The following is a 27,991-nucleotide window of genomic DNA, read 5'->3' as shown; positions in this document are numbered from 1 at the left end:
GCTGCTGGTGGGGTGGGGGTGAGGCAGAGAAGATGGCTTTTTCCTCCTCGGTCAGGAGCTTCCCAGAGGAAGCAAACCGAATGCACCCGTGTCCCTTTAGGCAGAGACAAGTCGGTGCCCCGCTGTTTAGTCCCCAAGGATGTGGCCTTCTGCCCGACCTCTAGCACGGGGTTCAGGATCCGTAGGGCACTAGGACCCGACGGGGCGGAGGGGCTGCCCGTTTGCCGCGTTCGCTCGCTCCCTCCCACCCTCCTGCTCCAGCTCCTGCTCCTGCTCCCGCTCCATTGTCTGGGAACTGCAGCCACGGGGCGGGCTGACCGGCGGACCGGCGGGCGGCGGAACGGACCCAGTCGGCCGGGTCGGGCCGGGAGATGCCGGGCGGACAGCGGCCACCTGAGCCGCCCGCCTAGTCCCCGCCTCCGTGGGAAGGATGTGCGCCAGGATGGCCGGGCGCGCGGCAGCGGCTCCCCGGGGGCCCTGCGGCCCCTGGCTCTGCCTCCTGGTGGCCCTCGCCCTGGACGTCGTGAGAGGTCAGCGGGAGGGGAGGGGCGGGGCGGGGCGAGGGGCCGCTGGGCCCCGGCTGAGGCCAGGCGCGAGGGATACCGGGGAGCCTTGAGCCTGCGAGTTTTCAGATGAAACCCAGAGCGGGGTCTCCCCGCATCGTGCCCTGAGGGTTGGCGAGGTCTCAGCCCCGGTTCTCGCCCACAGCCACGCGTCTCTGTTGCTTCCCTCACTTGCCTAACCCGGCAACTCCTTCCTGACCCAAGACCCGGGATCAGCCGGGTCCCGGAGCTCTCCCAGCCATCCTCCCACCCGCGTGGGGTCCCCCTCTCCTTCCGCGAGCTTTCCCTCCAGCCGGGACGCCTAACCTGGCTGCCCCCTGCCCCGCACGCACCAAATTCCTATCTGCCATCCTGAGCGCTGTAGCTCTGTGGCTCCTAGCTTCTTCCCTCCAACCATCATCCCAGCCCCCACAGAAGGGGAGCAGTCCCTTTGCCCAGGACTTGTGAGATCCGCCTCCCCTGCCCCCAGGGAGCTCTCTGACCTTGGAGGCTCCAGGGATTGCCCCATCCGTGCCTTCCTGAGTACTTATGGGGATCACTGGAGGAAGGCGCAGGAGTACCCGGAGCTGGGAGTCAGACTGCCCTTGGCATGGGCTGAGGATGCTTAGGTGGGTGACGCCACCGAGAGTGGGGACAGTGAGGCATTCTCTACCCCCCTTGTTCCCACAAGAGAGCTGAGCTCTGGCTATGGGAGTCCGTGGGAGTCAGGCTGCACAGCATCTTGTAATTATCCAGGCAATGGAGCAGGAGGAGGACCAGAAGCCAGGGTCTGCCCCCAGGGAGCCACGGTCCCTCACCTGTTACACTTGGGGGCTGGTAGAGCTTCTCAGCCACAAGCTCCTCGGTGGGGAGGGTCTTGGAGGAGGTTGAAACCATCAAGGCCCCCAGCCCAGCAGTGGGTCTGAGAGCGAGCTGGCTCTAAGGCTGCTTTTAGCCACCTGCTCCCCTCCCCAGGGGACCCAGCAGGAGCCCTAATAACCCTTTACACAGAGAGATCAGGAAAGCCTGGTCTCATCCATTATGCAGCAGCCCTAACCCCTCCTCCAGACAGTGCTCCACAGTTTACAAAGCCCTCCCCATCCATGGTGTCACCAAATGCTCGGGGTCACTAAATGCTCATCCCACAGGTGAGGAAACTGAGGCTCCAAGATGTTAAATGACGGAGCCAAGCTTCATCGAGGCAGAATTAGGACATAAACGCAGGTCTCCAGGCTCCCAGAACATTCTCTCCAGGGATGGGGATAACGGGATGCATAAGACAAGGCTGGACACACAGAAGATAACTAACTACTTTAGAGGAGGCAAGCAGGGGTGCAAAAGACTGAGGGGACTGGTGGGAGGGCAAGCCATCAAGGAGGGCTTCCTTAAAAAGGAGGCGACATTCCCTCTTTGGCCCTGAAGGAGGAAGGTGCCACCCAGCAGAAGAGGGGAGACCCACAGTCTAGTGAAGCCTACAGGGGGCATGATGGACAGCAGGGTCCTGTAGTGGTTGGTGCCTGGGCTCTGACTCCCAGCTCCACCGCGTTCCTGCTGTGGGACCCCAGGCAAGTGCTTGAAGTTCTCAGCTTCATTTTCTACAACCAGAAAACAGGATTAATAGTAATAGAATCTAGCTCTCAGAGCTATTACAAAACCCAGAAGAGTTAATGCAAGTGTTTAAAATAGTAGCCTAGGAGTTCCCGTCATGGCTCAGCGGTTAATGAACCCGACTAGCATCCGTGAGGACGCGGGTTCGATCCCTGGCCTCGCTCAGTGGGTTAAGGATCTGGCGTTGTCGTGGGCTGGGGTGTAGGTCACAGACTCGGCTCGGATCCCGCGTTGCTGTGGCTGTGGTGTAGGCCAGTGGCTACAGCTCCGATTCGAACCCTAACCTGGGAACTAACATATGCCATGGATAGCCCTAAAAAGACAAAAAAACAAATAAATGAATAAAATAGTAGCCTGTGTATTTATGTTAGTGATTGTTAATGTTGTGATTGTTAGGGCTAATTAATAGTCTGTTGGTACAAACTCTATATGGTCTTAGGGTCCTTTGCCCTTCTGATGGTGGACCTCTTTGACTCTCTGTCTCCCTCCCCCAACCTAGACTTGCACTCCAATAACCCCGGGTGGGGTGGGGTAGAAGGAAGCAAGTTTGGGAAACCAGTGCGAGGTTGCCATGGTGATGATGCCCCGTGGGAGGGAGGGTGGATGCCCAAAATGTCTGGCTGAGGACCAGGGGCAGAGAAGGGGTCTCTACTTATACAGACCTCACCCTGTCACCATCCTTTACCACTTAGACCCTGTCTGGGGAGAGCCGTACCCCACAAAGGCTTTGACGTCAGAGGCAGGTTGGAAGAGGGCAGGAATAGGGGAGGAGGGGATCTTGAGAAGGTTCTGCTAGAGGGAGGGAGGCCTGGGTCTGTGGAAGGCGGAAGAAGGCATGACTCAGAAGCTGGCAGTCAGTCCTGGATGTAGTTTCAAATCCTGGCCTCAGTTACCTCATCAGTGAAATGGGGCAACTCCTCCCACATCCTGGAAGGAGGGGATATTTATCACCCTTTTCTCCCTCCATTGCCACCACTGCTATGCCGCAGGACAAAGTTAAATTCAGCTCCTGCCCACTAACTATCTCTACCCCTTCTCTCTCTTACTTGGCCTCACCCGAGGCTGGAAGTTCCCAGGCCAGGGATCAAACCTGCGTCACAGCAGCGACCCAAACTGCAGTAGTGACAATGCCGGGTCCTTAACCCGCTGAGCCACCAGGGAACTCCTAAAACCCCCTTCATCCTCTTCAGTGGACTGTGACCAGGACTCCCTGGACCCAGTCTACCTGCCTGCAGCCCTGGAGCTCCTGGATGCCCCCGAGCACTTCCGTGTGCAGCAAGTGGGCCAATACCCACCTGCCAACTCCTCTCTGAGCTCCCGATCTGAGACCTTTCTGCTCCTGCAGCCCTGGCCCAGGGCCCAGCCACTTCTCCGGGCTTCCTACCCACCCTTCGCCACTCAGCAGGTAAGGAGGGGCTGCCAGAGTCTCCTGGGCTAACGGGACACAGGCTGAGGTCTGCTGTCGGGGGAGGCGGGGGTCTCTCAGGGCCCTTCCCCAGCCCTTGCTTTGCTCCCCGTTTTCCAGAGGGGGAAAAGGAGGCCCATAAAGGCCCTCTCCTGCCAGCCTGGAATTGGAAGCCTGGCACCCTGTCTTCCCAGAGCTTGCTTCTCCCCAGCAACTGCTTTATCGAGCACCCGCACCCGCCCAATCCCCTTCTTCCTCCAGGTGGTCCCTCCTCGGGTCATTGAACCACACCGACGGCCAGTCCCATGGGATGTGCGGGCCGTGTCAGTGGAAGCAGCCGTGACTCCAGCAGAACCCCACGCCCGCGTCCTCTTCCACCTCAAAGGGCAGGATTGGCCGCCGGGGCCTGGCAGCCTACCTTGTGCCCGACTCCATGCCACACACCCCGCAGGCACTGCTCACCGAGCCTGCCGATTCCAGGTGAGTGGGAGGGCGTCCCCTGGGATGGCCCTGCTGCTGTGCCAGCCAGAAGATGGTCTCAGAGTACGCAAGAGAGGGCTCACCACTCCTGGGAAGTTTTGGGGGGGGGGGTCACGGACTGTCTGACTGCATTCCTGCTCTGCTAGCTCTCATGGAGCCCTGTGATATGGTTATTTAGGGCCCGTTAAAGAGTTCAGTCCAATGTACATGACTTTGAGCAAGTAACTTAAGCTCCCTGAGATTCAGTTTTCTCATCAGTAAAATGGGATAATGACAATTCTCACCTCACGTGAGGTTGCCATAAAGAATAATTGAGATGGAGTTCCCTTGGTGGCTCAGCGGAAATGAATCTACTAGTATCCATGAGGACACAGGTTCGATCCCTGGCCTTGCTCATTGGGTTAAGGATCCGGGTTGCTGTGAGATGCACTGTAGGTTGCAGACATGGCTTGGATCTGGCGTTGCTGTGGCTGTGGCATAGGCCAGCAGCTAGAGCTCCGATTCGACCTTTAGCCTGGGAACCTCCGTATGCCACAGGTGCGGCCCGAAAAAGCAAAAAACAAAACAAAACAAAACAAAACACCTGAGATGGATGCAAGAATAGCTTTTAGCACAATCCCTGGCACAACAGCAGTCCATCAGCAAGTGTCTATAATATGTTAGTCTTCCTTTGATTATTGCAATTTCCACTCTTGGGATCTGGCACGAGAATCCCCTGGAGAGAAGGGTTCTGCGGGCTTTGGGCTTCTGAGATGCCTGAGTTGTCATCAGGGTGGTCCTGGAGCATGACGGGGGAGGCATTGGGCTCACTTTGGAATGAGGCTGTTCCCAAAGGTAAACGATTGGCCAGTGAATGTGTGCTAAGACCCAGTCACATCGCCAGTTGGCTGTGTCACCTGGGATGCGTCTCTGGCCCATGCTGGCCCTGCTTTCATGAACTGCCCCCCCCCAGTGCTAGGGTTCCTGCCCTGGCTGCTAGGACTCCCTTCCCCCAGCAAGCCAACCTTGGATGGTCCCTGTGTCCTTGCAGCCATCCCTGGGTGCCTGCGTGGTGGAGCTGGAGTTCCCCTCACACTGGTTCTCCCAGGGCTCGGCCACACGAGCCGAGCTGGCCTACACACTGGAGCCGGCAGCCGAGGGCCCTGGGGGCTGTGACCCTGGCAGGGAGGAAGACCCCAGGAGCAGGCCCTCCCCGTGGGCAGTGTGGAGCTGCGCCCAGCAGATCCCCCACAGTACCAAGAGGTGCCCCTGGATGAGGCAGTGACACTCCGGGTGCCCGACGTGCCCGTGAGGCCTGGCCAGCTCTTCAGTGCCACCCTCCTGCTTCGGCACAACTTCACAGCCAGCGTCCTGACCCTGAGGTGAGCATCGGGCCCTGGGAGTGGGTCAGAGGCAGAGATCTGCTGGAAGACTGGGCAAGGGTCTCCGCCTCCTGGAGTCCTTGCTGGCATCCTTGACCTCCGCAGAACATAGGCCCAACAACCCCTGTCCAGGCCAAGTGTTGGGATTGCCCTGGCAGCCGGCAGGCCCCGGCGATTGGGCGCAGCCCTGAACTTGGAATCAGAAGTAGGAAGCTCCCTACCCTCTAGCACTTAATTGAGAGTCCTTCGTCGTGGGACTGACGTTGCTCACAGGACAGCCACGGCTCCAGGGAGGAGGAACAACGGGAGAGGCTTAGAAACCGGAAAGTGCAGTGCCTGGGGGTGGTTAATGTTCTGATGCCCAGGGAGAGGTATTTGCCCCAGTTTCATTCATCTGTATCTTCTGCTTGCCACCGTCACCACAGGTCCCTAGCCTTTGGACAGAGCTGGTCCTTCCCTTCGTCAAGGCCCTCCTTTTCAAGTCCATTTCTGCAGGAAGTCCCCCCTCCCTGAACAGCCCCCTACCCCAACCTCACTGCCAAAGATTTGAAGAGTGTGCCTTGCCTATCCCATAACTGGGTCTGTATGTGTCCTGTCCCTGTGTCTCTAAGGGACTTGTCCCATCTCCTGCTGCTCACACCCTTCTATGCTCACTCGCATCATCATCAGATCTTTCCTAGACACTTAAACATGCCAAGCCCTGTGTCTCCACTCTGGAGCTTCAGAGATGAGTAAGACCCAGTCCCCCTCTGGCATGAAGGGCCCCCTGGTGGCAGGGAAGAGGGCTGGATGGGCACAGACCGGCTTACATACAAGAGCTGCGGGGGCTCGGTGTAGGGGGTGGAGGAAGGGGAGATTCATCCTGCCACAGGGAAAGCTTTCTGAAGGGAATGGTACCTGAGTTGCTGGAGACTTGAAGAATGAGCAGGTGCAGAAAGGAAGGCCAGACCAGGCTGATGGTACAGGTTGAGCCAAGGCTTAGAGGCACAAAGGGCATAGGTGTCGTGTACTTTGGATGTCGCTGAAGCTAAGAGTGAGTGCCTGGAGAGATGTCAGAGCCGAAGAAGGAACTGGACCAGACCCTGGAGAGCCTTGAATGCCAGGCTAAGACTTGACCTTGTGGGCAGCGGGGAGTCATAAGAGATCTTTGAGTGAGGGACAGCTGTGTGGCACGACCTGCATTGAGATGGGGGTCCTTCTGGGTCGGAAGATGGTGAGGAGGAGATTCAGACCCGAGCCCCCTTGCCTTCCTCTCCCAACCCAGCCCACACTTCAGCAACCTGCCCCCCACCCCCGCCCCTGACAAACTGGACCCGTGTCTGCTCCCCCAGGATCAAGGTGAAGAAGGGGCTGCATGTGACAGCTGCCCGCCTGGCCCAGCCCACCCTCTGGACTGCCAAGATGGACCGCTTCAAGGGCTCCAAGCACCATACCACCCTCATCACTTGCCACCGGGCCAGCCCCGCGGGGCCAGACTCCAGGTGGGTACTTGCCTTCCCTGAGGGGCAGAGCAGGGCAGGGTGGTCCTGGAGTGCTAGGGGGCCCGAGGGGAGGGGGCTGCCACGCTGCCTCCATATTCCCACGTAGGCAGGCACAAGAGCAGACTCCTTCAAGGAGGCAGCACAAAGCAGATATAGCTTTCGTTCATTCAGCTACCATTTATCTGTCCCCAGGCATGTGCCAGGGACAGTCACTCTGATTCCAGGTGATGGCAACCTATTCTGGCCACCTGGTCACAGACCTCACAGCCACTCCCCACGTCCCACCAACAAATAAGTCCCTTTTTCTGGGCCATTAATATTCCCCCCAAAGCCCAATTGCAGTTTTTGTTTGTTTTTTGCTTTTTAGGGCTGTACATGCGGCATATGGAGGTTCCCAGGCTAGGGGTTGAATTGGAGCGGCAGCTGCCAGCCTACACCACAGCCACAGCAATGCCAGATCCGAGACATGTCTGTGACATACACCCCAGCTCATGGCAAGGCTGGATCCTTCATCCACTAAGCGAGGCCAGGGATCTACCTGCGTCCCCCTGGATACCAATCAGGTTCATTACCACTGAGCCACAACGGGAACTCCCCAGTTGCCATTCTTAACACTTATGAACTCTTCTTATTCATGCTCTGAGTCTCAGTCAAGGCTGTGGGCTTGGTAGCCTCTGTTTGAATCCTGCGTCTGACACTTAAGGCATAAATACCTTAGGCGAGCCAGTTAACTTGCAGCAGAGCTTGTTTCCTCGTGAAATGGGGTTAATGATGCATCCCTTAGGGTTTGTGAAAATAAGATACCACATGACAAGCATCTAAGCCAGTTCCTAGCACACAGTAGGTGCTTCATCAAAGGAGGCCGTGAGGTTATGTATTATTCAGGGAGTTGAGAACCAGTTCTGGAGCTTGGAAAGGAATCTTCCTCCTTGGCAGAAATTGACATCAGTGCTTTATGTCACCCTGATGGCTCTGGAAGGCAGACGTCCCAGTGGAGGGGGCCTTGGAGGGGACGGTCAAATGACTGTGTGGATCTCGCAGAGGCGAAGAGGATGAGGACTTGGGCTCTGAAGCCAGGATGCTTGGGTTTAGTCCCAGCCCTGCCACTTTTCACTGTGTGACCTTGGGTGTGTTATATAACCTCCATACCTCAGTTTCCTCATCTGTACAATGGGGATAGTCCTAAGACCCTACCTCCTGAATACAGGAAGTGCTCGTAACAGTGCCGGGCCACTAGCAAGCACTCAGATTCTCTCTCTTCTGGCCAGCAGCCCCCTGGAACTGTCCGAGTTCCTGTGGGTGGACTTTTTGGTGGAGAATGGCACTAGCGGGGGTGTGGCGGTCACTCGCCCTGTCACATGGCAGCTGGAGTACCCAGGCCAGGCCCCCGAAGCAGAGAAGGACAAAATGGTGTGGGAGATCCTGGTGTCGGAGCGGGATATAAGAGCCCTCATCCCACTGGCCAAGGTAAGGGGTCCCCAGGTCTTCCCAGCCAGGCTGGGGGCCAAGTGAGGTGAGGAGCTTGGGGCTGAGCTCCTGCTGCACCCCTAGGCCGAAGAGCTGGTGAACACAGCGCCCTTGACTGGAGTGCCACGTCGCATCCCCGTGCGCCTTGTCACTGTGGACAGCGGCGGAGCTCTGGTGGAAGTGACAGAGCACATTGGCTGTGAGTCTGCCAACACACAGGTCCTGCAGGTGAGTGGCACATTTGCATTCGTGCGTGCGTGATGCACACACAACCTTCCTCCTTCCTGTCCCCGAGAGGACAGCTTCTTGGCTGCACCCGCAGCATGTGGAAACTCCTGGGCCAGGCATTGAACTCGCGCCATAGCAGCATCCTGAGCCACTGCAGTGACTGTGCCTAATCCTTAACCTACTGCGCCACAAGAGAACTCCAAGACCAGCTTCTTCTTGACACTAGTAACCTCACAAGGGGAACCACAGCTTTTGTTCCTACTGCTTCTCTTCAGAGTCAAGTGGAAGCTGTGTAACCCCCTAGCCCCAACTCAGGCACTTTCAAGTTTATTATTGCATTGGCGAATCAACTGGTGTGGGAGAGTTAAGAGCATGTACTTTGGGGTGGGAAAGTGTTCATTTGAAACCCATCTTTGTTATCAGCTGGCTGTGTGATTGTAGACAAGTCTCTTACCCTCTCTGAGCCTCAGTTTCCTAAGCTTTAAAATGGGAATTTACTTTAGGGGTGTTGTAAGAATTAAAAGCACTCTAAAACAGTATCCAGCAGAGAACAGGAGCTGAAACAATGGTGGCCACCGCTGTTATAACAACAATACAATAGTTATAGAATGATAAAAAATAATGGCATCTGTAATCATTGGAGCCTTGTAATGACCCATGAGATTAAAAAAGTGGAGGAGGGGCAGGGAAATTTTCCCCATTTTGAAGTTCTAAAAGGGGAAGCCTGGAGCCTGCATTTCCTAAATCCTAGCTGCCTGAGTGGAGGTGTCTTTTGCAAACAATGTCTACACTTGGTCTCTGTATAAGTGGTTCCTACCTGAGGGTTCTCCGTGGGTAGGTCTGCCTTGCCCCCAGTCTCTGCCTACCCACTTGTAGCTGGTAGCTCCAGCCCCAAAGCCAGAGGCCATCACTAATGAGGAACCAGAGTTGGGGATCCAAACTCTTTTCTGCCAGGAGAAAGATTTTGTTGTATGCAGACAGCCAGTTTCCCCAGCAGAACTCAGGGAAGGGTGGGTTTCTCCCAGCGGGAGTGGATCTTGGCGGCAGGGGAAATATATATATATGTGTGTGTATATATATGTGTGTGTGTATATATATATGTATATATATGTGTGTATATATGTGTGTTTGTGTATATATATATATATATATATATATATATTTTTTTTTTTTTTTTTTTTTGGCTTTTTAGGATATCTGTGGCATATGGAAGTTCCCAGGCTAGGGGTCAAATTGGAGCTGTAGCCGCCAGGCTATGCCACAGCCATAGCAATGTGGGACTAGAGCGGCGTCTGTGACCTACACCACAGCTCACGGCTTCTCTGGATCCTTAACCCACTGAGCGAGGCCAGGGATCGAACCTGTGTCCTCATGGGTACTAGTCAGATTCATTTCTGCTGAGCCACGAGGGGAACTCTGCGGAAATATTCTTAATCGAAGGACATGCATTACAGTAAAATACAGAATGATTTCAGTTCTATCTCCTTATGGCATGGGGCCAGAGCTGCCCTCAGGTCCACATCTGTCTGCCCTGGCTATGCCCACCCCCTGCCCTCTCCCCTCTCCCAGGTGTCCGAGGCCTGTGACGCTGTGTTTGTGGCTGGCCAGGAGAGCCGGGGCGCTCGGGGAGTGCGGGTGGATTTCTGGTGGCGCCGGCTGCGGGCTGCGCTGCGGCTGACTGTGTGGGCCCCGCTGCTGCCCCTGCGCATCGAGCTGACTGACACCACCCTCGAGCAGGTCCGAGGCTGGAGGGTACCCGGCCCAGCGGAAGGGTGAGTGGAGCCCTGGGGAAGCTGGCTGGCCTTGGCGAAGTCGTTGTGGGACTGAGAGAGGGTGCAGGGAACACAAGCCACAAGCCCCAGCTGGGGTCTGAAAAACTGCCCCGTTGCCTGCGGTTCCTTTCACCGATGCCTGCCTGGCACCCAGCCTCTGAGCACTGTTGGTGATTGCTGCCCTGCATTCCCCTCCTTCCCTGCCTCATTTCTCCGTACTACCTATCACTTTCGAATAGACCACATGATCCTCCAAGGCGGTGGTTTTGTCTGTTCACTGCTGTGTCCTCAAAGCCTAACATGGTAGCCAGCTCAGTAAATATTGAGGGGATCCTACCAGAGCCCATGGGTGAGGTGGCCTCAGGCCTCCGAATTCCGGACTCCCTGACCTCGCAGAGAGGGAGGCCTCGCGTTCTGCCAAAGTGTATCCTCGCCTCCAGCATAACCAGAGTTCCAATTAGGAGCCAGAGGCGGGCAAGAGCGGCCTGATGGATGGGCACAGGCACCAATCAGGAACGGGATTGGGCCGCGGAGCCCTGCAGGTGGAAGGGCCTGACCACAGAGGTGTGGTTGTGGGCGGAGCTTGAAGTACGTGCGCCCTAGGGGAGGCAGGCATCTCCTGTGGGCGGGGCCCAGGGCCGGCGGAGGGCGGAGCCCGCGTTGAAGCCCCGCCCCTGGGCCGCCCTTCACCCCAGGGCGCAGGAGCCTGAGGCGATCGGGGCGGACGAAGCCGAGCGCCGCGCTCGCAGTTGCCGCCTGCAGTACCAGCGCGCCGGCGTGCGCTTTCTTGTTCCCTTCGCGGCCCACCCGCTGGACGGCGGCCGCCGCCTCACCCACCTGCTGGGCCCTGACTGGCTGCTGGACGTGTCCCACCTCGTGGCGCCGCACGCCCGCGTGCAGGACCCGCGCGTAGCTTCGCTGGAGGGAGGCCGCGTTCTGGTGGGCCGGGAGCCTGGTGTCACCTCCATCGAGGTGAGCAGACGCCCTGAAAAGGTTGTAAATGACCCCCAGAATGTTCACGTGTCAAGTGTGAAGAGTGTTGGAAGGGCGGTATGAGCCCAGTGGGGGACTGGGTGAGAATAGGGCAGCCCGTGAAATGGGGGAAGTCCACAAAGTATGAAGGGCGGGAGTGGGCTATGTCGGAGGGGGGCAGGTCTTGAGAGGAGGAAACTCTCCAAGGTGTGGGTCCAGGTATGTGGGTGGGGTGCAAAGGGTGGGAAAGGAGTCTGAACAGATGCTGGGAGCACAGACCAGTTCCCTTTGTAGGGATGCTGGGTTCTCAGGGGGAGGGGCTGTCTGCATATGTGGCCGCCTACTTCCAGCTCCATCTCACCCTCAGGTGCGCTCCCCGCTGTCTGACTCCATCCTGGGGGAGCAGGCGCTGGCAGTGACAGATGACAAGGTCTCCGTGCTGGAGTTGCGGGTGCAGCCAGTGATGGGCATCTCACTGGCCCTGAGCCGGGGTACTGCCCACCCTGGGGAGGTCACAGCCACGAGTTGGGCAGTGTCAGCCTTTCCGGCCCCAAAGCAGGTGACAGCTGGGGGCCAGGGGCATAAAGTCAACGTCTCCAGCTGGGGGCTGGTAACTGGGAGATGGGCGGTACCTCCACCCTTCACCTTAGGGTTTTCAGAATGAGGACTGACTCCCTGTAAGGTAGTGAGCTCTCTGCGGCTGGAGGTGATCAAGCAGTGGCTGGCTGGAGTGTGGCAGTGGGAGGTTGTTAGATGGCTCTGAGAACCCTCCCAATGACTCAGACCCGGGGCTGAGTGGCAGACAGGTGATTGACGCATGTCCCCTCTCTCCCTGTGTTTGTCCCTCTGCTTGTGTCTGTTTTCTCTCTGGTCTCTTCCTCCTCCGTGTGGCCTCTCTCTGTGGGAGTGGTCTGTGTGCATGCGTGCGTGCCCTCGCATGTCTCTGCCCGTGTCTGTGTGCCCCACAGGAGGTGGCCCTTTCGCTATGGCTGTCCTTTTCTGACCACACCCTGGCCCCCGCTGAGCTCTACGACCACCGTGACCTGGTACTGTCCGTCTCAGCCGAGGAGCCCGGTGCCGTGCTGCCAGCCGAGGAGCAGGGTGCCCATTTTGGGGTGGTGGTGAGTGGGGCAGGCGCTGAGGGGCTGCCCTTGCACGTGGCTCTGCACCCACCTGAGCCCTGCCGCCGGGGCCGCCACCGTGTGCCCCTGGCCTCTGGCACCGCCTGGCTAGGGCTGCCCCCTGCTCCCACCCCGGCCCCTGCCCTCCCATCCAGCCCATCTCGGAGCTCACCAGCCCCGGAGGCCAGCATGGGTGGCGAACGACGGTGGGCAGGCAGTGTCGGGGGCGGCGGGGATGTGAGGAGTAAGTTTGAGCGGGCAGAGGAGGAGGTGGGGAAGGAGGAGGCAGAAACTAGGGAGGAGGAGGAAGAGGAGGAGATGGTCCCCGCCCCTCAGCGGGTCACCGACCTAGAACTGGGCATGTACGCCCTGCTGGGCATCTTCTGTCTGGCCATCCTCATCTTCCTGGTCAATGGCGTGGTCTTCGTGCTGCGCTACCAGCGCAAGGAGCCTCCCGACAGTGCCGCCGACCCCGCCTCCCCCCAGCCCCACAACTGGGTCTGGCTGGGCACTGACCAGGAGGAACTGAGCCGCCAGCTGGACCGCCAGTCTCCTGGCTTGCCCAAGGGGGAGGGGGGCTGCCCCTGCGAGAGTGGGGGAGGAGGGGAGGCCCTGACCCTGGCCCAGGCCCAGGCCCCTGCAGAGGGCACCCCCAGCTCCTCAAGCACTTTGACCAGGAAGGAAGCTGGGGGGCGGCGGAGGCGTGTGGAGTTTGTGACGTTTGCGCCAGCACCCCCAGCCCAGCTGCCCGAGGAGCCCGTGGGGGCCCCTGCGGTGCAGTCCATCCTGGTGGCGGGCGAGGAGGACATCCGCTGGGTGTGCGAGGACATGGGACTGAAGGACCCTGAGGAGCTGCGCAGCTACATGGAAAGGATCCGGGGCAGCTCCTGACCCTCCCCCTGGCCTGGCGCTGTCGGCCGCTGTCGGCCTCCAGCCTGGGGCAGCCTCCTGCTCATCCTCTGGTGCTTGTGAATCCGAGTCCCCTGCCTGGTCCCTCACAAGGACTCCCACCCAGGCCCCCCTCTGCCCTGCCCTTTGCCATGGACCATGGTCGCGAGGAAGGGCTCATGTGGCCCTTATTTGTGAGAACCATTTCATCCTAATGCTGGGTACAGAATAAACTGAGAAGGAAACCTCAGCTGTGATTGCCGCTGTCTGAGTTGGGGGGTGGGGAGAGGCAAGGGGGCGGAGGTGGGGCTGTTTAGCCACTGTCCCTCCTGGGTCAGCTTTGGGAGGCTGGGCCCTGGGTCACCTTCTCATAGCGCCCAGCGATGCCGATGAACAGGATGGCCGCGGCAGCCTGAATGCCAGCCAGCAGGAAGAAGTAGAGGTCTAGCCGGCATTTGTTGATGTTCCCTGGGGAAAAGGAGGGGTTGTTATTTGGGCCAGGGCAGGGCTCCCCTGAGACTGGCAGCTGAAGCCCCAGTGAGCAGTGGGCAGGCTCTGAAAACAGCAGGCAGATGGCTCTGTAGCATCTGGATGTCTCCAGTAGCGTCTACAATGCCCTGTTAGCTGTGTGTTCTTTCGGGTGCTTAAAACGTAAGTACCACCGAGAAAGGTGACCCTTCAGCCAAAATGGCAGAGTTCCAGAAGCAAGAAGGACTTTTGTTGGTGTGCTTAGTTCACTTTTTTCCCTTTTATGCCCACCCCGCGGTATATGGAGTTCCTGGGCCAGGGCTCAGATCAGAGCCCTGGTTGCAACCTAAGCCACGGCTGTGGCAATGCTGGATCCTTAACCCACTGTGCCTGGCTGGGGATCGAACCTGTGTCAAATGCTCCTAAGATGCCGCTGATCCCGTTGTGCCACAGCAAGAACTCCCCTGATTCCTTTTTGACAGTGAGCATAAAGGAGGCCCAAGGAGGGGAGGCCAGGCTGTGGGCAATGGGCCCAGTTTGCTCCAGAACCCCAGTCCCCAGAGCCTAGCATGCCATTTCCTTCTGCCTGGGGTCAAAGCCACCCCCTTTCCAAGCCTCCCTCCACCTCATGTCCCATTCCCAGGGAGGCCCCTCTACTCACCGAAATCCTCAGGGCAGTGCAGCCAGCCTCCTGGCAGTGACAATAGTGCCACCAGGCCGGAGCCCAAAAGTGAGCCCACCCCGGATAGGCAGAAGAAGATGCCCATCATGGCGCCCTGCATGGAGCGCGGGGCCTCTGAGTATGCAAACTCCAGGCCTGCAGAGAAGGAGGAAGGATGACCCAAGGGACCGGTGGAGGAGCAGAGAATGGGCTCAGACCCCAGCCCGAAGGGTCACAGCCCTCACCCTACCCCTGCCAGCCCTCCCTCGGGGCTTCCCCTGGATAACTGCTATGACCCCCATGTACCAGCAACCCCTTGCCTCTGCCCTGCTCATCCCCCCTGTCTGAACATCTTCACTCAGATTCTCCCCCACTGCTCTTCCTCCTGGAGCTCCCATTTCAGGGATGGCAGCACAGAGCCAGGCCTGGTTTCACCCTCTCTCTCCCCTACCCCTTCTCCCCACCTTCAGCATCATCACCAGATCCTTGGGATTCCACCTCAGAAACCTCCCAACATCTGCTCCCTTCTCTCTTTCCTCTGCCCTGGGCCACATGAATGAAGGGAAGACAGAGAGGGTCTCCTCTGCCCAGGGGCCTTGGAGAGGATGGCATTTAGCTGGGGACTTGAAGGGGAAATGGGAGTTCCCTTCCAATCTGAGGCAGAGGAAACAGCAATTGCAAAGACACAGAGGGTGGGGGACATGGCACCAAGGGGACTGTGGGGGAAGTTGGTCTAGGAGGTGTCTTGTTCACTGCCAAATCTCAGTGCCTGGCACAGACCAGTGCGGACAAGCCCCCATTGAGTGAATGCAGCCCCATTCAGAAAACCGTGCCTTCCTCCATGCAGACAAGTTCCAGAAGCTGTGCCATGAGACCTCTGACTTCAAGGCACCATCAGGCAGAGCCCATCACCAGTGTGCGAACAGGGAAGGGGTCCGGGGTACCTGGGATGCTGGCAAAAATCTCACTGATCCCGATGAGCAGGTACTGAGGGGTCTGCCACCAGATGGACAGTGGTGCTGCATAGTACTTGTTCTGTCCGATCTTCTGGGACACCGTCTGGTTGTGACCAATGTACTCTAAACGCTCCATCTCCAGGACTCCTGGTAGGGGAGAGGGGTCACCACAGTCAGGCCCACTGTAGGCAGCTTAGCCCATGACAGAGCTTGGCATGTAATGGGTGTTCATTAAGTAGCCAGTGATTGACTAGGCAGCAGGTAAGGAAAAGAATACAGGCCTTCCAATTCTTCCCTTTTTGCTTTGGCTGCTGGGAAGCTCAGACCTCGTTTTTGCACTCAAAAACAATAACAGCTCTCATTAAATTGAGAGCTTTTGATGGGCTAAGCATTTAATATGCAAGAGCAAATGAGAAGAAGTGTAGGTTAAGCAACCAGCCCCAAGTTACACAACTGGTAAGTAGTTAGGACTGGATTTGGGCCCCAGCATGTCTTGTTTCAAAGCTGGTCTCATTTCCATGATATCACATGACTCCTCTGCTGGAGCATCAAGTGTTACAGTAGGCTTTCTAACCTGGCTTCCAAGTTTATTTTCTTTTCCTTCATTGCCTAGGACACAGCTGTGCTCTAGTTGAATGAATACTGGATGTGGAATTAGGTGATTTGGGTTCCAGTTCTGGCTACCTGTGTGACCTTGGGCCAATCACTTAATTTCTCTGGGACCCAGTGACCATATTGCAAGAAGTAGGAATAAAAAAATCCCAGGATTATTATAAGGACAAAATAGGACAAAATGCATTAAAACACCTAGCTGAAAAAGAATCTAGTTTAGATTCTTTTTTTTTTTTTTTTGTCTTTTTGCCTTTTCTAGGGCTGCTCGCATGGCATATGGAGGTTCCCAGGCTAGGGGTCAAATCGGAGCTGCAGCCACCGGCCTACGCCAGAGCCACAGCAACATGGGATCCGAGCCATGTCTGCAACCTATAGCACAGCTCACGGCAACACTGGATCCTTAACCCGCTGAGCACGGCCAGGAATCGAACCCGCAACCTCATGGTTCCTAGTCAGATTCGTGAACCACTGTGCCACGACGGGAACTCCTAGTTTAGATTCTTGATTTTCATCCTTGCAACATGATACTGTTTATTGAGCTTTTTTTGGTGGGGGGGCAGTTGGCTTTTGTTTTGTTTTTTTGCCTGCAGCCATGGCATGTGGAAGTCCCCCCCGGGGCCAGGGATCAAACCCACACCACAGCAGTGACCCAAACCACTGCAGTGGCAATACCAATCCATAACCCACCTAGCCACATGGGAACTCCTTTATTAAGCTTTAATTCCTCTGGCGCCAACTTGTGATCCAGGCACGGTGCCGAGTATTTTACCACCTTCATCTTGTTTAATCCTCACAATACTCCTGCTAGACCACATTCCGTGAGGTAGAGCCTGGGCCCTGCACAGGGTCTGAATGAATTACTCCCCAATTTAAAGATGAAACTCAGAGACTCTAAGTAACTTAAGGATCATGAAGTCACAAAGTGAAAGGGGCTGAGGTTTGTGCAGTGGTCATGCAAGGATTCTTTACAAGAGCCCTTTCTTTTTTTTCAGGGTGGGGGACAGTGGGCTGCATGCATGGCATGTGGAAATTCCAGGCAAGGAGTCAAATCGGAGCTGCAGGTGTCAGGCTATGCCACAGCTCATGGCAACACCGGATCCTTAACCCACTGAGCAGGGCCAAGGATCAAACGCTCATCCTCATGGATACTAGTCGGGTTCATTACCACTGAGCCACAATGGGAACTCCCCAGAACTCTTTCTTATAAGTGGTTTCAAATCCCTTTGAAGTGGAAGAAGGAAGATAATAAATAATAAATACTTTTTATGAAAAAGTCCCTAAACCACTAAGTGGCCGTGTGTCTTTGGAAAATGCATTTCAACACATTTATTGAACGCCCACATGCATCTTTCATAGCAGTGAGTAAAATAAGAAAAAAAAAATCCCCTGCCTTCAGGGATCTTACATCCCACTAGGGAAAATCATTTTTTCCTCTCTCGGCCCGAGTTTCCTTATCTGTCAAAATGAGGTAAGGCTGGAATTAAGGAGGAGGATCTCTTTCAGCTCATGATTTCTGCAAATCCAAGACTGGCACCCACGGGTGGGGGGTGTACTTGGCCCAGGCCCAGGGCTTCAGCATCAACCCACGATAGAACTTGCCTATGCCGAGCCCCAGACAAGGCCAGCCCCCTTCCCAAGACCCTTCACTCAGGCCACATACCTGCTACAATGACAGACATGAAACCAAAGAACATCCCCAGTGCCATCTTCTGCAGAGTCGAGGGAAGCAGCTTGCACCGCAGCAGTAAAGGGTCCAGCAGGTGGTCCTTCACAGGCACTAGAATCAGCAAAACCACGACGTTGGCCAGAAGGAGCCAGGCTTCTGGGATCTGGGCAGGAAAGAACCAAGAGAGGCAGGCTAGCAGAGCAGGAGTTCTGGGCTGGAGTCAAAAGATCTGGACTCCACCCAGTCTGTCCCTGGGTCACCCAGAGTCAGTCCATTCCCCTCTCCAGAATGCACACTCCTCAGTTGTGTAACCAGGGGACAGATTAGAGTGGGATGGCAAATAGTTTCCTCTCACTTCTATCGACTGGTAGTGGCTGCCCGGAACTTCCATGGACTCAGCAGTAAAGAATGCCATGATTGATTAGTGATGTCTGCCATGGGAACGGAAAGGAGGTCTTGTGGCAAATGTGTCATTTACCTGCCAGCTCTGAAGATCTTTGATTTTAAGAGTCTCTGAAATGCCAAAGAACTGGTTGGGAAAGTCCTGGTGAACGGTAGAGGTCCAGACATCCAGGGGTCCCAGAGAGGGAGACAGAGAGGGAGGGAGGGAGGCAGAGTTGAGGAGGGACCTGTGTATGCCTGACCTGAGAGCCTAGTGCCAAGTGGGCAGGGAGGCCTGCTTCAGAACTGCAGTGGATGGGAGCTGCCCTGAAATCTTTCAAGGAGCTGAGTTTTGCTACGGGATGTCTGGGCCTCCAGGTGCGTTTCCTGTGTCCTCAGCCCTGCCACTCCACTGGGGGGCAGGCGTGTGGCAGCAGCTTCGTTTCCTCCTTTTCTCAGAGGAAGCCCACAGCCTAACCTGGCGCGGGGGTGTCTCTCACCTTGTAGCTGCCACACTGAGCATTCAGAGCCACAGAGCTGTTGCCAGGGCAGTCTGGGAAGATGTTGGGGATCTGGAGGTGAAGACCTTGCAGGACGTACGTGGACTGCATCTGCCAAGGGACACGGAGATGAGGCTGGAACCAAGCCCACCAGCTGCCTTGCCTCCACTTCATGATGCTCCCAGCTCCACGGCAGGCATTCCTTTGCAGGCACACAGGGTGGGGGGCCGCTGTCCCCTCTCCCAGCCTCAGGGGAAAGTGACCTTCCCACCCTCCTCCCTCCTCGGGAGCTCCCTTTGCTCCACTCCCAGGCCTGAGGACCATGCGTGCAGCTTTATTCCAGAGCCTGGGCCCAGCTGGTCTGGCTCAGATTCGTGTCTCCAGGGCCAGCTGGGCGCAGAGTAGGCATGGATAAATGTTTGTTGACATTGGGATGATAATGACAGGGCTGTCCCCACGGGGAGCTCTCATTTGACACTGAGGCCAAGCTGTACCCCACAGGTTGACACATCTGGGGACTGCATAGTCACTGATCACCAGCATGGACCTGGACACAGCCGCAGGTGCAGGCTCCTGCCCCCGCCCCCACCACACCACACATCATCACCAATGCCACCATTACTCTGTTAGTTGCTATAAGGGCTGATGATGAATCCCAAAGCAGGGCCCAGGGCAGGGGAGGGCAATTGGGTTGCTCACGGCAGCAGCTGTTTCCCAACTGGAATGGAAGGATGTCAGTATTCTAACAACTGGTATGACTGGGGGTCAGCCATGGGCACATGATCTGCCCCACCTCCACCCTGTTCCATCACGGACAACCTCTGCCTCTGTGCCACCCTCAAGCAGCAGGCTGGCCCTGAGTAACCCCCATCTTCTGCAACCTGAAACAGGGCTCCTACAAAGGGGGTGTGGAAGGCAACGACCTTGTAGTATGGGAATTAGAGGCTGGGGCTAGGCTGCTGCCCCCCCCACACACAGCCCCCCACACTTACGCCTCAGTGATCTTCCCCTGGGGATCGGGGTCAGGGGAGCAGTGGTTCTCAACCTAGACTGAGTTTATCACCCCAGAAACCTCCCCAGCAATGCTCTTTCAGTGGTCTGGGGTGGGACCTGGGAATCTGTATATATTTTTGAGGGCATGTTAGGGCTGAACCTGTGGCATATGGAAGTTCACAGGCCAGGGGTCGAATCGGAGCTGCAGCTGCCGGCCAATACCATAGCCACAGCAACGCCAGAATCTAAGTGGCGTCTGTGACCTACACTGTAGCTCATGGCAGCCGGATCTTTAATCCACTAAGCAAGGCCAGGGATTGAACCTGCGTCCTCATCGATACCAGTCGGGATCAATATCACTGAGCCACAATGGGAACCCCTAGGAATATTTATTTTTTAAAAGCTCCGCAGATTCTGAGGCATAGCCAGGGTGGGGAGCCGCTGTTGCAAAGCATTTGAGGCACTGAGCTTGCTCCAAACTTGCTGTGGGGCCTTGGGCAACTAACACACCTTCTCTGGGCCTCCATGGCCAAACTGAAGAATCTGAAAGCTGCAGTGCTGTTAAGGCCTCCAGTCTAAGGGGGAAACTGAGGCTGGGAGAGAGGAGGGGTGACATATTCAGTCACTGGACCTCAGCCCCATCTCCAGAGCTTCGCATGCCCAGCCACCCAAGGGGAGAAACTATTGGGACAGCTTTGCGCCAGGCCCCACCCCAGCGGCTCAGGGGGCAGCTGTTCCTTTATAAGCCCCTCCCCTTCTTCATGCCCTGCCCCCTTTCTGTGCGCCTTAGGCATCTATGGTGAGAAATGAGACTAGTGAGGGGCCAGGGGAGCAGGGGTGCTGACCTGAAAGTATACCATCCAGTAGGGCACCAAGGTCACCATGACGGGCAAGATTTTCACCAGCACCTGGAAGTTGGCCACGTCCTCTTGGGGGGAAGGGCCAGGCTGGTGAGACCTCTGGTCAGGCAGCAGCTGGGCATCTGGAGGGTCTCTGAGGGGCCACAGAGGCAGCAGATTAAACGGCAGCTATCGTTGTCACCACCACCACCACCACGGCCACCATCTCACCTCCATCATCATCCCCTACTTTAATCCCAGTCCCCTATCACCACCACCATCTCTAAAACCACCGCTCTGGTCTCCTTCACTCCCCCATTAGCATCACTTTTGCCATCCCTGCCATCATCACCAATGCCAGCATCCCTACCATCACCAGGAGTCAGGGGATCCCTGTCACCAGAGCCATCCTCTCCATGAGTTTTCATTACCATCGCTATTATATTTCCAGTGCTGGCACTGGCCCTGTCAATCTATCACTAGCATCTCTGTAGCAAAGGTGGTGTCAACACATATTTCACCCTAGAGCTGTGGTCTCTTGGGTCCCGGGGGAAGTAAGACCGGGGGCTGTGGTGAGCAAAGTCTTGGGGGACTTTTTGGCTTGTGGTGTCAAGTAGCCATGGGAACCAGGGAAGCCCCAGCCCACGCCTGACTCAGAGAAAGAGGCTGTCACAATTTAAGAAGGCCAGGTCCCCCCAGTGCGGTTTCTAAGTTCAGCCTCCTCAACAGGCAACACGATAGCCCTCTCCATGCAGAACAAGGAATAGCGACCTATGGGTGGAGGGAGCATTATTAGGAGACAGGCAAGATCAACCTTGACCTTGTGCCCTTTGCCCTTTGTCCTGAGAGGCTTCTATTCCCTTCTTGCCCCAAAGCCTTGCCTCATCCTTTGAGATTCCAAAAGGGATGATACCAGTGTGGTTTCTTCTAGAGACAGCCACCATCGGCTTCCCCCGGCTCCAGTTTGTGCTGCTGCTGCTTCTCCACAACCAGGTGGAGTTTCTCTGCCCTGCCCTTGAATCTGGGCTGGCCTATGACTGTGCTGCCCAGCAGACTGAAGAAGGAATGAGACTCTGGGATTCCAAACCTCCAAAAGGCCTTAAAGCAACAAGTAGCTTCCACTTCCTGCCTTTTGGCACATTTTCACTTGGAGTTCCTGCTGTGAGGAAGTGGGTTAAGAATCTGACTACAGTGGCTCAGGTTGCGGCACAGGTGCAGGTTCAATCCCCAGCCCGGGAACTTCCATATGACATGGGTGCAGCCTTTAAAAAAAAAAAAATCCATCTTGGAAGGCTCCCTCCTCTGCCCTCCCCCCCACCAGACATGTTGCTGGGAGCAACCCTAGCCACCTGGGGGCAAGGCCACACGAGCCCTCATTGACAGCTAACATCGACTGCCAGCGAGGGAGGGACCCATCTTGGATATTCTAGCCCTTTCAAGTCCCCAGATGCTGGCAGCCCCCAGTGATAGTGCCAGAAGCAGAGTTGCCCAGATGATCCCAGTTACCCACAGGATTTTGAGAGGCCAAAAAAGATGGGTGCTTAAGCCCCTAAGTTCTAAGGTGGTTTGTTAGGCAGCAACGGATTAAAACAAAACCCTACAGCAATGCAGCAGGTTGGGGGGAAGCACATCCTATGTGTTCTCCATCTACCTGGATCCTAGTGCTCCACCTACGGCCAAGGTCTGGAGATGGGTTTGCTTAGCATAAGGAGTCGATTAACAGGAAAGAGAGGAACAAAAGGAAGCCACTGTGCACTGCCTCCCTTGGATGCCAGCCAATGGCAAAGAGCTGGTTTGGCCAACTTCTTAGACTTTCTTTTTTTTTTTTTGTCTTTTCTAGGGCTGCTCCTGCAGCATATGGAGGAGCTGTAGCTGCCAGCCTACGCCAGAACCACCGCAATGTAGGATCTGAGCTGCGTCTGCAACCTACACCACCGCTCACAGCAACGCCGGATTCTTAACCCACTGAGCAAGGCCAGGGATCGAACCTGCAACCTCATGATTCCTAGTCGGACTCATGAACCACTGCGCCACGACGGGAACGCCATTCTCAGACTTTCTTATACTTAACATCAAGGCAGTGTAGAACCTTCACTGGTGCCATCATCTCCATAATCACCACCTCTAGTGCCGCTGTCATCACCGTTCCCAGCGTTTGTCCTCATTGTCGCTGATACCACCACCACCTTTATCTTATCACCACCGTCACTGTCAAAACCATTAACGTCCTCGTCCTTTCTGTAGTTAAGCCACTGCCCATACCACCGCCACCCCCTTGACCTCCACGGCCATCCTCAGTCATAGTGGGCAGCCCACTGGACAGATGGTCATCATAAAGGGCTCCCCTGAAGAGGATTCAGCACGTCTTTGTTTGACACCTCATTTATTTATTTATTTTTTGGTCACGCCTACAGCGTATGGAAATTCCCAGGCCAGGGATGGAACCCGAGCCACAGCCGTGACAACACTGAATCCTTAACCCCTAGGCCACCATGGAACTCCCAGAACATCTTTACACTGGACCGTGCCTTCCCCAAAGAGCCCCAGTGCTTCTCCAGGCTGGTGGCTTCTTCACCCAGATGCCCCTCGTTACCTGGCAGAGCGTCTGTGCCACAGCCGGGGACAGCAGTTTTGGAGAGCAAGCTTGAGCATGGAGGACACTTGGCTGCCTGTGGGGGGCTTGGTGATGAAGCTGGGAGTGGCAAAGAGGAAGATGAAGAAGGCCAGCCCGGCACAGCCCACGATGATGCCGTCGCCCCACCGGAAGTTGATGTTCTGTTGGATAAAGGCCACGACCAGCAGCGACAGCACAGCGCCCACATTGATGCTCCAGTAAAACCAGTTGAAGAAGCGGCGGCTGGCATGGCGACCAAGATCCATCACCTGCCAAGCAGGGGTGAGAGTGAGAGCCAAAGAGGTGTGGGGGCAGCCTGACATGACATACTCTCTGTGTCTCTATCCCCCGTCCCACAGAGACACTTCTTGGGTCAGTGGTTGGGCCTTCTGGCACTTTCCTAATTCTGATCACTAAATAGATGCTCAATAATATTTGTTGAATAAACCAATGAACCCTTCTGTTGGGAGTCAACTTGCTAATGATCAGGACATCTTGGCACAGCTGTTTCTTCATGCTCTTGACACACGCTGCTTTTTTTTATTGTCACTAAGTAATGCACACAACAGATATCTCGGATGCCATTTTGTTCATTTCTAGCTGATGTATCCCTTTGTCTCTGAGTAGTCTTACGGTATGCATCACCTTCATCAGCAGAAAAGAAGCCAGTAAAGATCTCAGGTCTCTTCCACATGATTAAATGTGATTGTGTATGTTACTGAAAGAATAGTTAGAAGTTTAATTGAGAATTTCCTCTACAGTTTGGAGACACAAATGGCATTTTCTATTGTGCTCCCACCCCCACCTGCCTCCCAGTTAAACAAAGTTGGCATAATTTGGAAGAACAAAAGTGGTTCTGGACACAGCTCAAAGAGGGGGTTCTGGCCTAGTTAAAAAAAAAAATGCAGGCCCCCCAGCAAGGGCAGAAGGGCTGACAACCTTTACCCAGGATTTGGATCAATCTGCAACAGCCAGGCCCCAGGCCCCCTTCCGGTCTGCTGGCTTGGATGAACTGAACTGGCTGCCTGTACCTCTCTTAGACTCTGGTCCTAGATTCCGACTCAGGCAGGACCCAGGCAGCTGCACTTTGACAGAGCAGTGAGGTCTGGAGATCACTTCTCTGGATAAATGACTCTGTATCCCATCACCCTGACTCCTCAAATTGCAGACTCCATGGCTTTCCTTCCACCCAGAGGTACATTAGCTAGGAAGATTTGCGTCACGCTTTAATTTCTGTAGTTGCGTTGAGAAAAGGTAAGGAGGTATTTTGTTCCTTTTCCAAATGGAAAGTTAGATGCGTTTAAAACTGCATCCCCTTGGAGATTGAGAGGGGTCCTCTTGGTGATGGGGAGGGAGGGACTGTCCTCTTACTGCGAATCCTTGCTGTAGACGCTCAGGCAGAAAATTGAATAAGTCCCAATAGGAGCAGCCACTCCATTTATTAATTGGATGTAAATGAATATGACAACTGCAACTTTAAGGGGACGAGCAGGCCGTCCATTCAGGATATAAATGAATTCTCCCAAAATGAGCAGGCACTTTGTCGAGAATGATGGACGCCCCTTTCTGAAATCAGTAAGTGTGTAAAACACTCAGTTCCTGGGTAGAGCTGTCTGCCAGATGGTGCCAATTCCTCCCACCCACGTGTTCCCCCCCCATCTGACTGCCCTCCCTGAATTCTGCGGCAGCCTCCTCATTGCTCTGGTGTGCCCACACTTGTAACCCCCGTCCACTCTCTACACTGTAGCCAGAGCTTTTTTATTTTTTATTTTTATTTTTTGCTGTGCTCGTGACATGCGGCAGTTCCCAGGCCAGGCATCGAACCTATGCAGCAGTGATCTGTGCCATAGCAGTGACCATACCAGATCCTTAACTGCTAGGCCACCAGGAAACTCCCAGGGTCATTTTTAAAGAATTCAAATCCAATGATGTCCATCTCTGCTGCAAATCATTTGAATGTTTCCGAACTGTTCTAAGGATCAGGCCCTAGAACAGCCTTCTAGCTTGGCCCAGCCCCAGCCAAGGTCCATGCTCAGAAAATGGGAGAATGCATGGGGGCCATTGTCACCGTTGATGCCACCAGAGGCTCTGCCTAGGGACTTAGCCTCTGAGAGACGAATTCTGCCACCATAATGAGCAGGGGGACGGAGATGGGAGGCAATAGGTGGCTGAGGCCCTCTGGAAGTCAGTGGGGTCAAGGTCACAGATTAAAGGTGCCTGGGGATGGGGCAGGATGTCTGTGAAAGAGCAGAATTAAGGGAAGATGAGCGATTCCCAATGGCAGATATTGGGAGGTCTCCTGGTCTGAAGGAAAGTCAGTGGTGGCTGAGAAAGGGACAGGGCTATCCTGGGGATAGTGAGTCCCCCATCGTCAAAGGAATCCAAACAGGATGAATGAGTAACTCCTTGGCAAGGGCATTGGAGATTGTGCTGGATGCCGGACTGAGGATGCTAGCTGGATGCAAAGATTCTTTAAAAAAAAAAAAAAAAAGTCCCCTTTCTGATGTAATACACTCAGTTAAAGAACATTTAAAAACACAATTAGGGGAAAAGTGCAACTAGTCCCGTGGCCTGATCACATGACTATTACAATTTTTCCAGTTCCCCTCTTTCACTGACACCTGGTCTTTTCACACGGCTGTAATCATATTCTGCAGGGATTCTGCACTGCTTTTGCTCATTAACGCTGTATGTGTTTTTTTAAAAAATCATGTTACATTTTTTTAAATTACTGCCTAATATCCCACTGAGCAGAGCTATCAAAATACAGCCATGTGGTTAGGTATTTACTCATTCATTTAGTAAACTATTTATTGAATTTCTTCTAGGTGCTGTGCTCTGTCCAAAGGGGATAGAGAAAGACCTAGAAGCTAAAGTGTTGGCTCAAGTGCCCCTGGCTGGTGAGTGGCAGAGCTGAGATCTGCATAAATCAGCCTGACTCAGCCTCTGGCACAGCTGGCAGGAAGAGGCTTGCTCCCACCCTCCTCTCAGATCCCTATAACATACGAGATGGGGCTCATGGTGGGGCCTGAGGTCCAGCTACCCTTACCCTGCTCTTTGACCTGCTCTCTATGAGGCCTGACGAATGGCCTGAAACTTTAGTGCCCTCATCTGTAAAATGGACATAATATAATTACCTACCTCTTAGGTAGTTCAGAGGATGAAAAGGGCTAAAAAGTGGCACACAGCTAAAGAAGGCCAATTTTGGTAATCACTATTGTTGCCATTCTTTTTTTTTTTTTTTTTTTTTTTTGCTTTTTATGGCCGCATCTGCGGCACATGTAAGTTCCCAGGCTAGGGGTCCAATCGGAGCTGCTGCAGCGGGCCTACACCACAGCCACAGCAACTGCCAGATCGGCTATCCCTGTGACCTATGCCACAACTCAGGGCAATGCCAGATCCTTAATGCACTGAGTGAGGCCAGGGACCAAACCCAGAACCTCAGTGGGGTTCTTAACCCGCTGAGCCACAACGGGAATATTTTTGCCATTCTTATTGTCGTTAGTGAACACACGCACACAGACACCCCATCTTCTTTCAAATAGGGAAACTGGGCCCTGAGAGGGGAAGTGGTTTATAGGAGGTCACGCTGACAGCCAAACCCTCCTGACTCCCGGGTCCCCATGGCTTGCCCTCTGCCCTCCTCTGGCTTCCCGCTCTGGGCGGGCCCTCCTGCCACCACTCACCTGGTCGGCACCGAAAGAAGTGAGGTTGCTCCTGACGGAGCTGGCGGCCAGGGCGAGGAGCAGCAGCACCGCGTAGAGGGTGGGCGCGCAGTAGGGGGTGGGCGAGGTGTGCTGGCAGCCGGGCGAGGGGCAGGAGGGCCCCAGCGGCAAGGCGGGCATCTCTCCGCAGAAGGAGCTGCGGCCGTCGGGGAAGGTGGTGGCGGCCAGCAGGCCGGTGGCGGTCAGATAGAGGAACAGGCTGAGTGTGATGGCGCGGTGGCGGCCCAGGTACACGTCGGCCAGCCAGCCGCCGACGGGCGCAAGCACGTAGGAGGCGCCCAGGAAGACGAGCGCGGCCCGGGATGCCTGCTCGCCCGCCCAGTAGAACTCGCTGTTCAGATAGAGCACGAGGTTGCCCGCGACGCCGAAGAAGGCGGCGCGCTCCAGCATCTCCACCAGCAACACGGCGGCTGCCGCCGCCTGCCACCCCCGTCGGGGTCCCCGCGGCCGGCGCGCCAGCAGCGGCCGGCGCTCCCCGGACTGGCGGGGCTCCCCCGGGGCGCCCAGCCGGGGCATCCTGGGCCCCCGCTGTGCTTCTGGGACCCTCACTCCCAAGACTTCCGCCCTTCCCCCTAAACTGGACGCCCTCCTTTCTCACACCGTTTGGTCCCCCTTCTTCTCCCTTTCTCCCTCTGCTCCCCGGTGCCCTCTCCCTGTCTTCCTCACCCCCTCGGGCCTGGGTTGCTACCCAGATTCTACCTCCTGCTCCCTAAATCTCGCCTTTCTTCTCTCCTCTCCTCCCACCCCTAACTCTTCCTCCTAAACCCCGTCCTCACGCCCCCCCCATCCTTCCTCTGTCCACTTCTCTGCCCTCCCCCTCCTTTCCTGTGGGTTTCCCCGGTTGGTTGATCGCCTTTTCTTAATCGTTGTCTCCTCCCTGGTGACACCTGGCTGGCACTCCGGGGAGAAGGGTCCTCCCGCAGGGTGCTCCCTAGGCTCGCCCTGGCCCCGCTGTCTCTTCCACCTCCTGCTCATCCGCGGACTGCCTCCCCCGCCGCCCCTCCCGGATCCTCTCTCTCCAGGCTCGGCTTCTGTCCAGCTCTCTGCTTCTTGAGAAACTCTGGGTGCTTCTAGCTTCCCCTTTTACTGCTTCTGTGGGCCGGGGCTGGGTCACATGGTGCGGTGGGGTGTGGAACAAAAGCCTGGGTCGCAGAGTCCCTGCCAGCCCAGCTTTCCAAAAACCTCCCTTTGTTCCCTGCCTGCTTCCCTCACTCCCCTCTCTGCCTGTCTTCCGGAGGCTGGAGGGACGCT

General features: G+C 55.8%; 2 protein-coding genes across 2 annotated transcripts; one reads left to right on the top strand and one right to left on the bottom strand.

The window, feature by feature from the left end:
• On the top strand, window positions 29-13,575 carry TMEM132A (transmembrane protein 132A). The gene is given in 12 exon segments (XM_005660840.3): window positions 29-530; window positions 3,341-3,555; window positions 3,817-4,035; window positions 5,066-5,210; window positions 5,213-5,396; window positions 6,728-6,877; window positions 8,146-8,344; window positions 8,429-8,572; window positions 10,142-10,344; window positions 11,040-11,316; window positions 11,684-11,875; window positions 12,285-13,575. Coding segments are annotated over 12 exon segments (3,072 nt in total). The 5' UTR covers window positions 29-430; the 3' UTR covers window positions 13,329-13,575.
• SLC15A3 (solute carrier family 15 member 3) lies at window positions 13,517-27,953 on the bottom strand. Its single transcript, XM_003122678.6, has 8 exons — window positions 26,702-27,953; window positions 22,995-23,284; window positions 20,408-20,555; window positions 18,570-18,680; window positions 17,683-17,851; window positions 15,399-15,557; window positions 14,455-14,610; window positions 13,517-13,793 (listed from the first exon to the last, which is right to left on the bottom strand). Exons 1-8 carry the CDS (start codon window positions 27,254-27,256, stop codon window positions 13,660-13,662), a joined length of 1,722 nt encoding a protein of 573 aa, XP_003122726.3. The 5' UTR covers window positions 27,257-27,953; the 3' UTR covers window positions 13,517-13,659.

This window comes from Sus scrofa, chromosome 2 (assembly GCF_000003025.6).
Source record: "Sus scrofa isolate TJ Tabasco breed Duroc chromosome 2, Sscrofa11.1, whole genome shotgun sequence".
Taxonomy (NCBI): domain Eukaryota; kingdom Metazoa; phylum Chordata; class Mammalia; order Artiodactyla; family Suidae; genus Sus; species Sus scrofa.
Note: the sequence above shows the minus strand (reverse complement) of the source record. Positions and strands in the feature narration are given on the sequence as shown.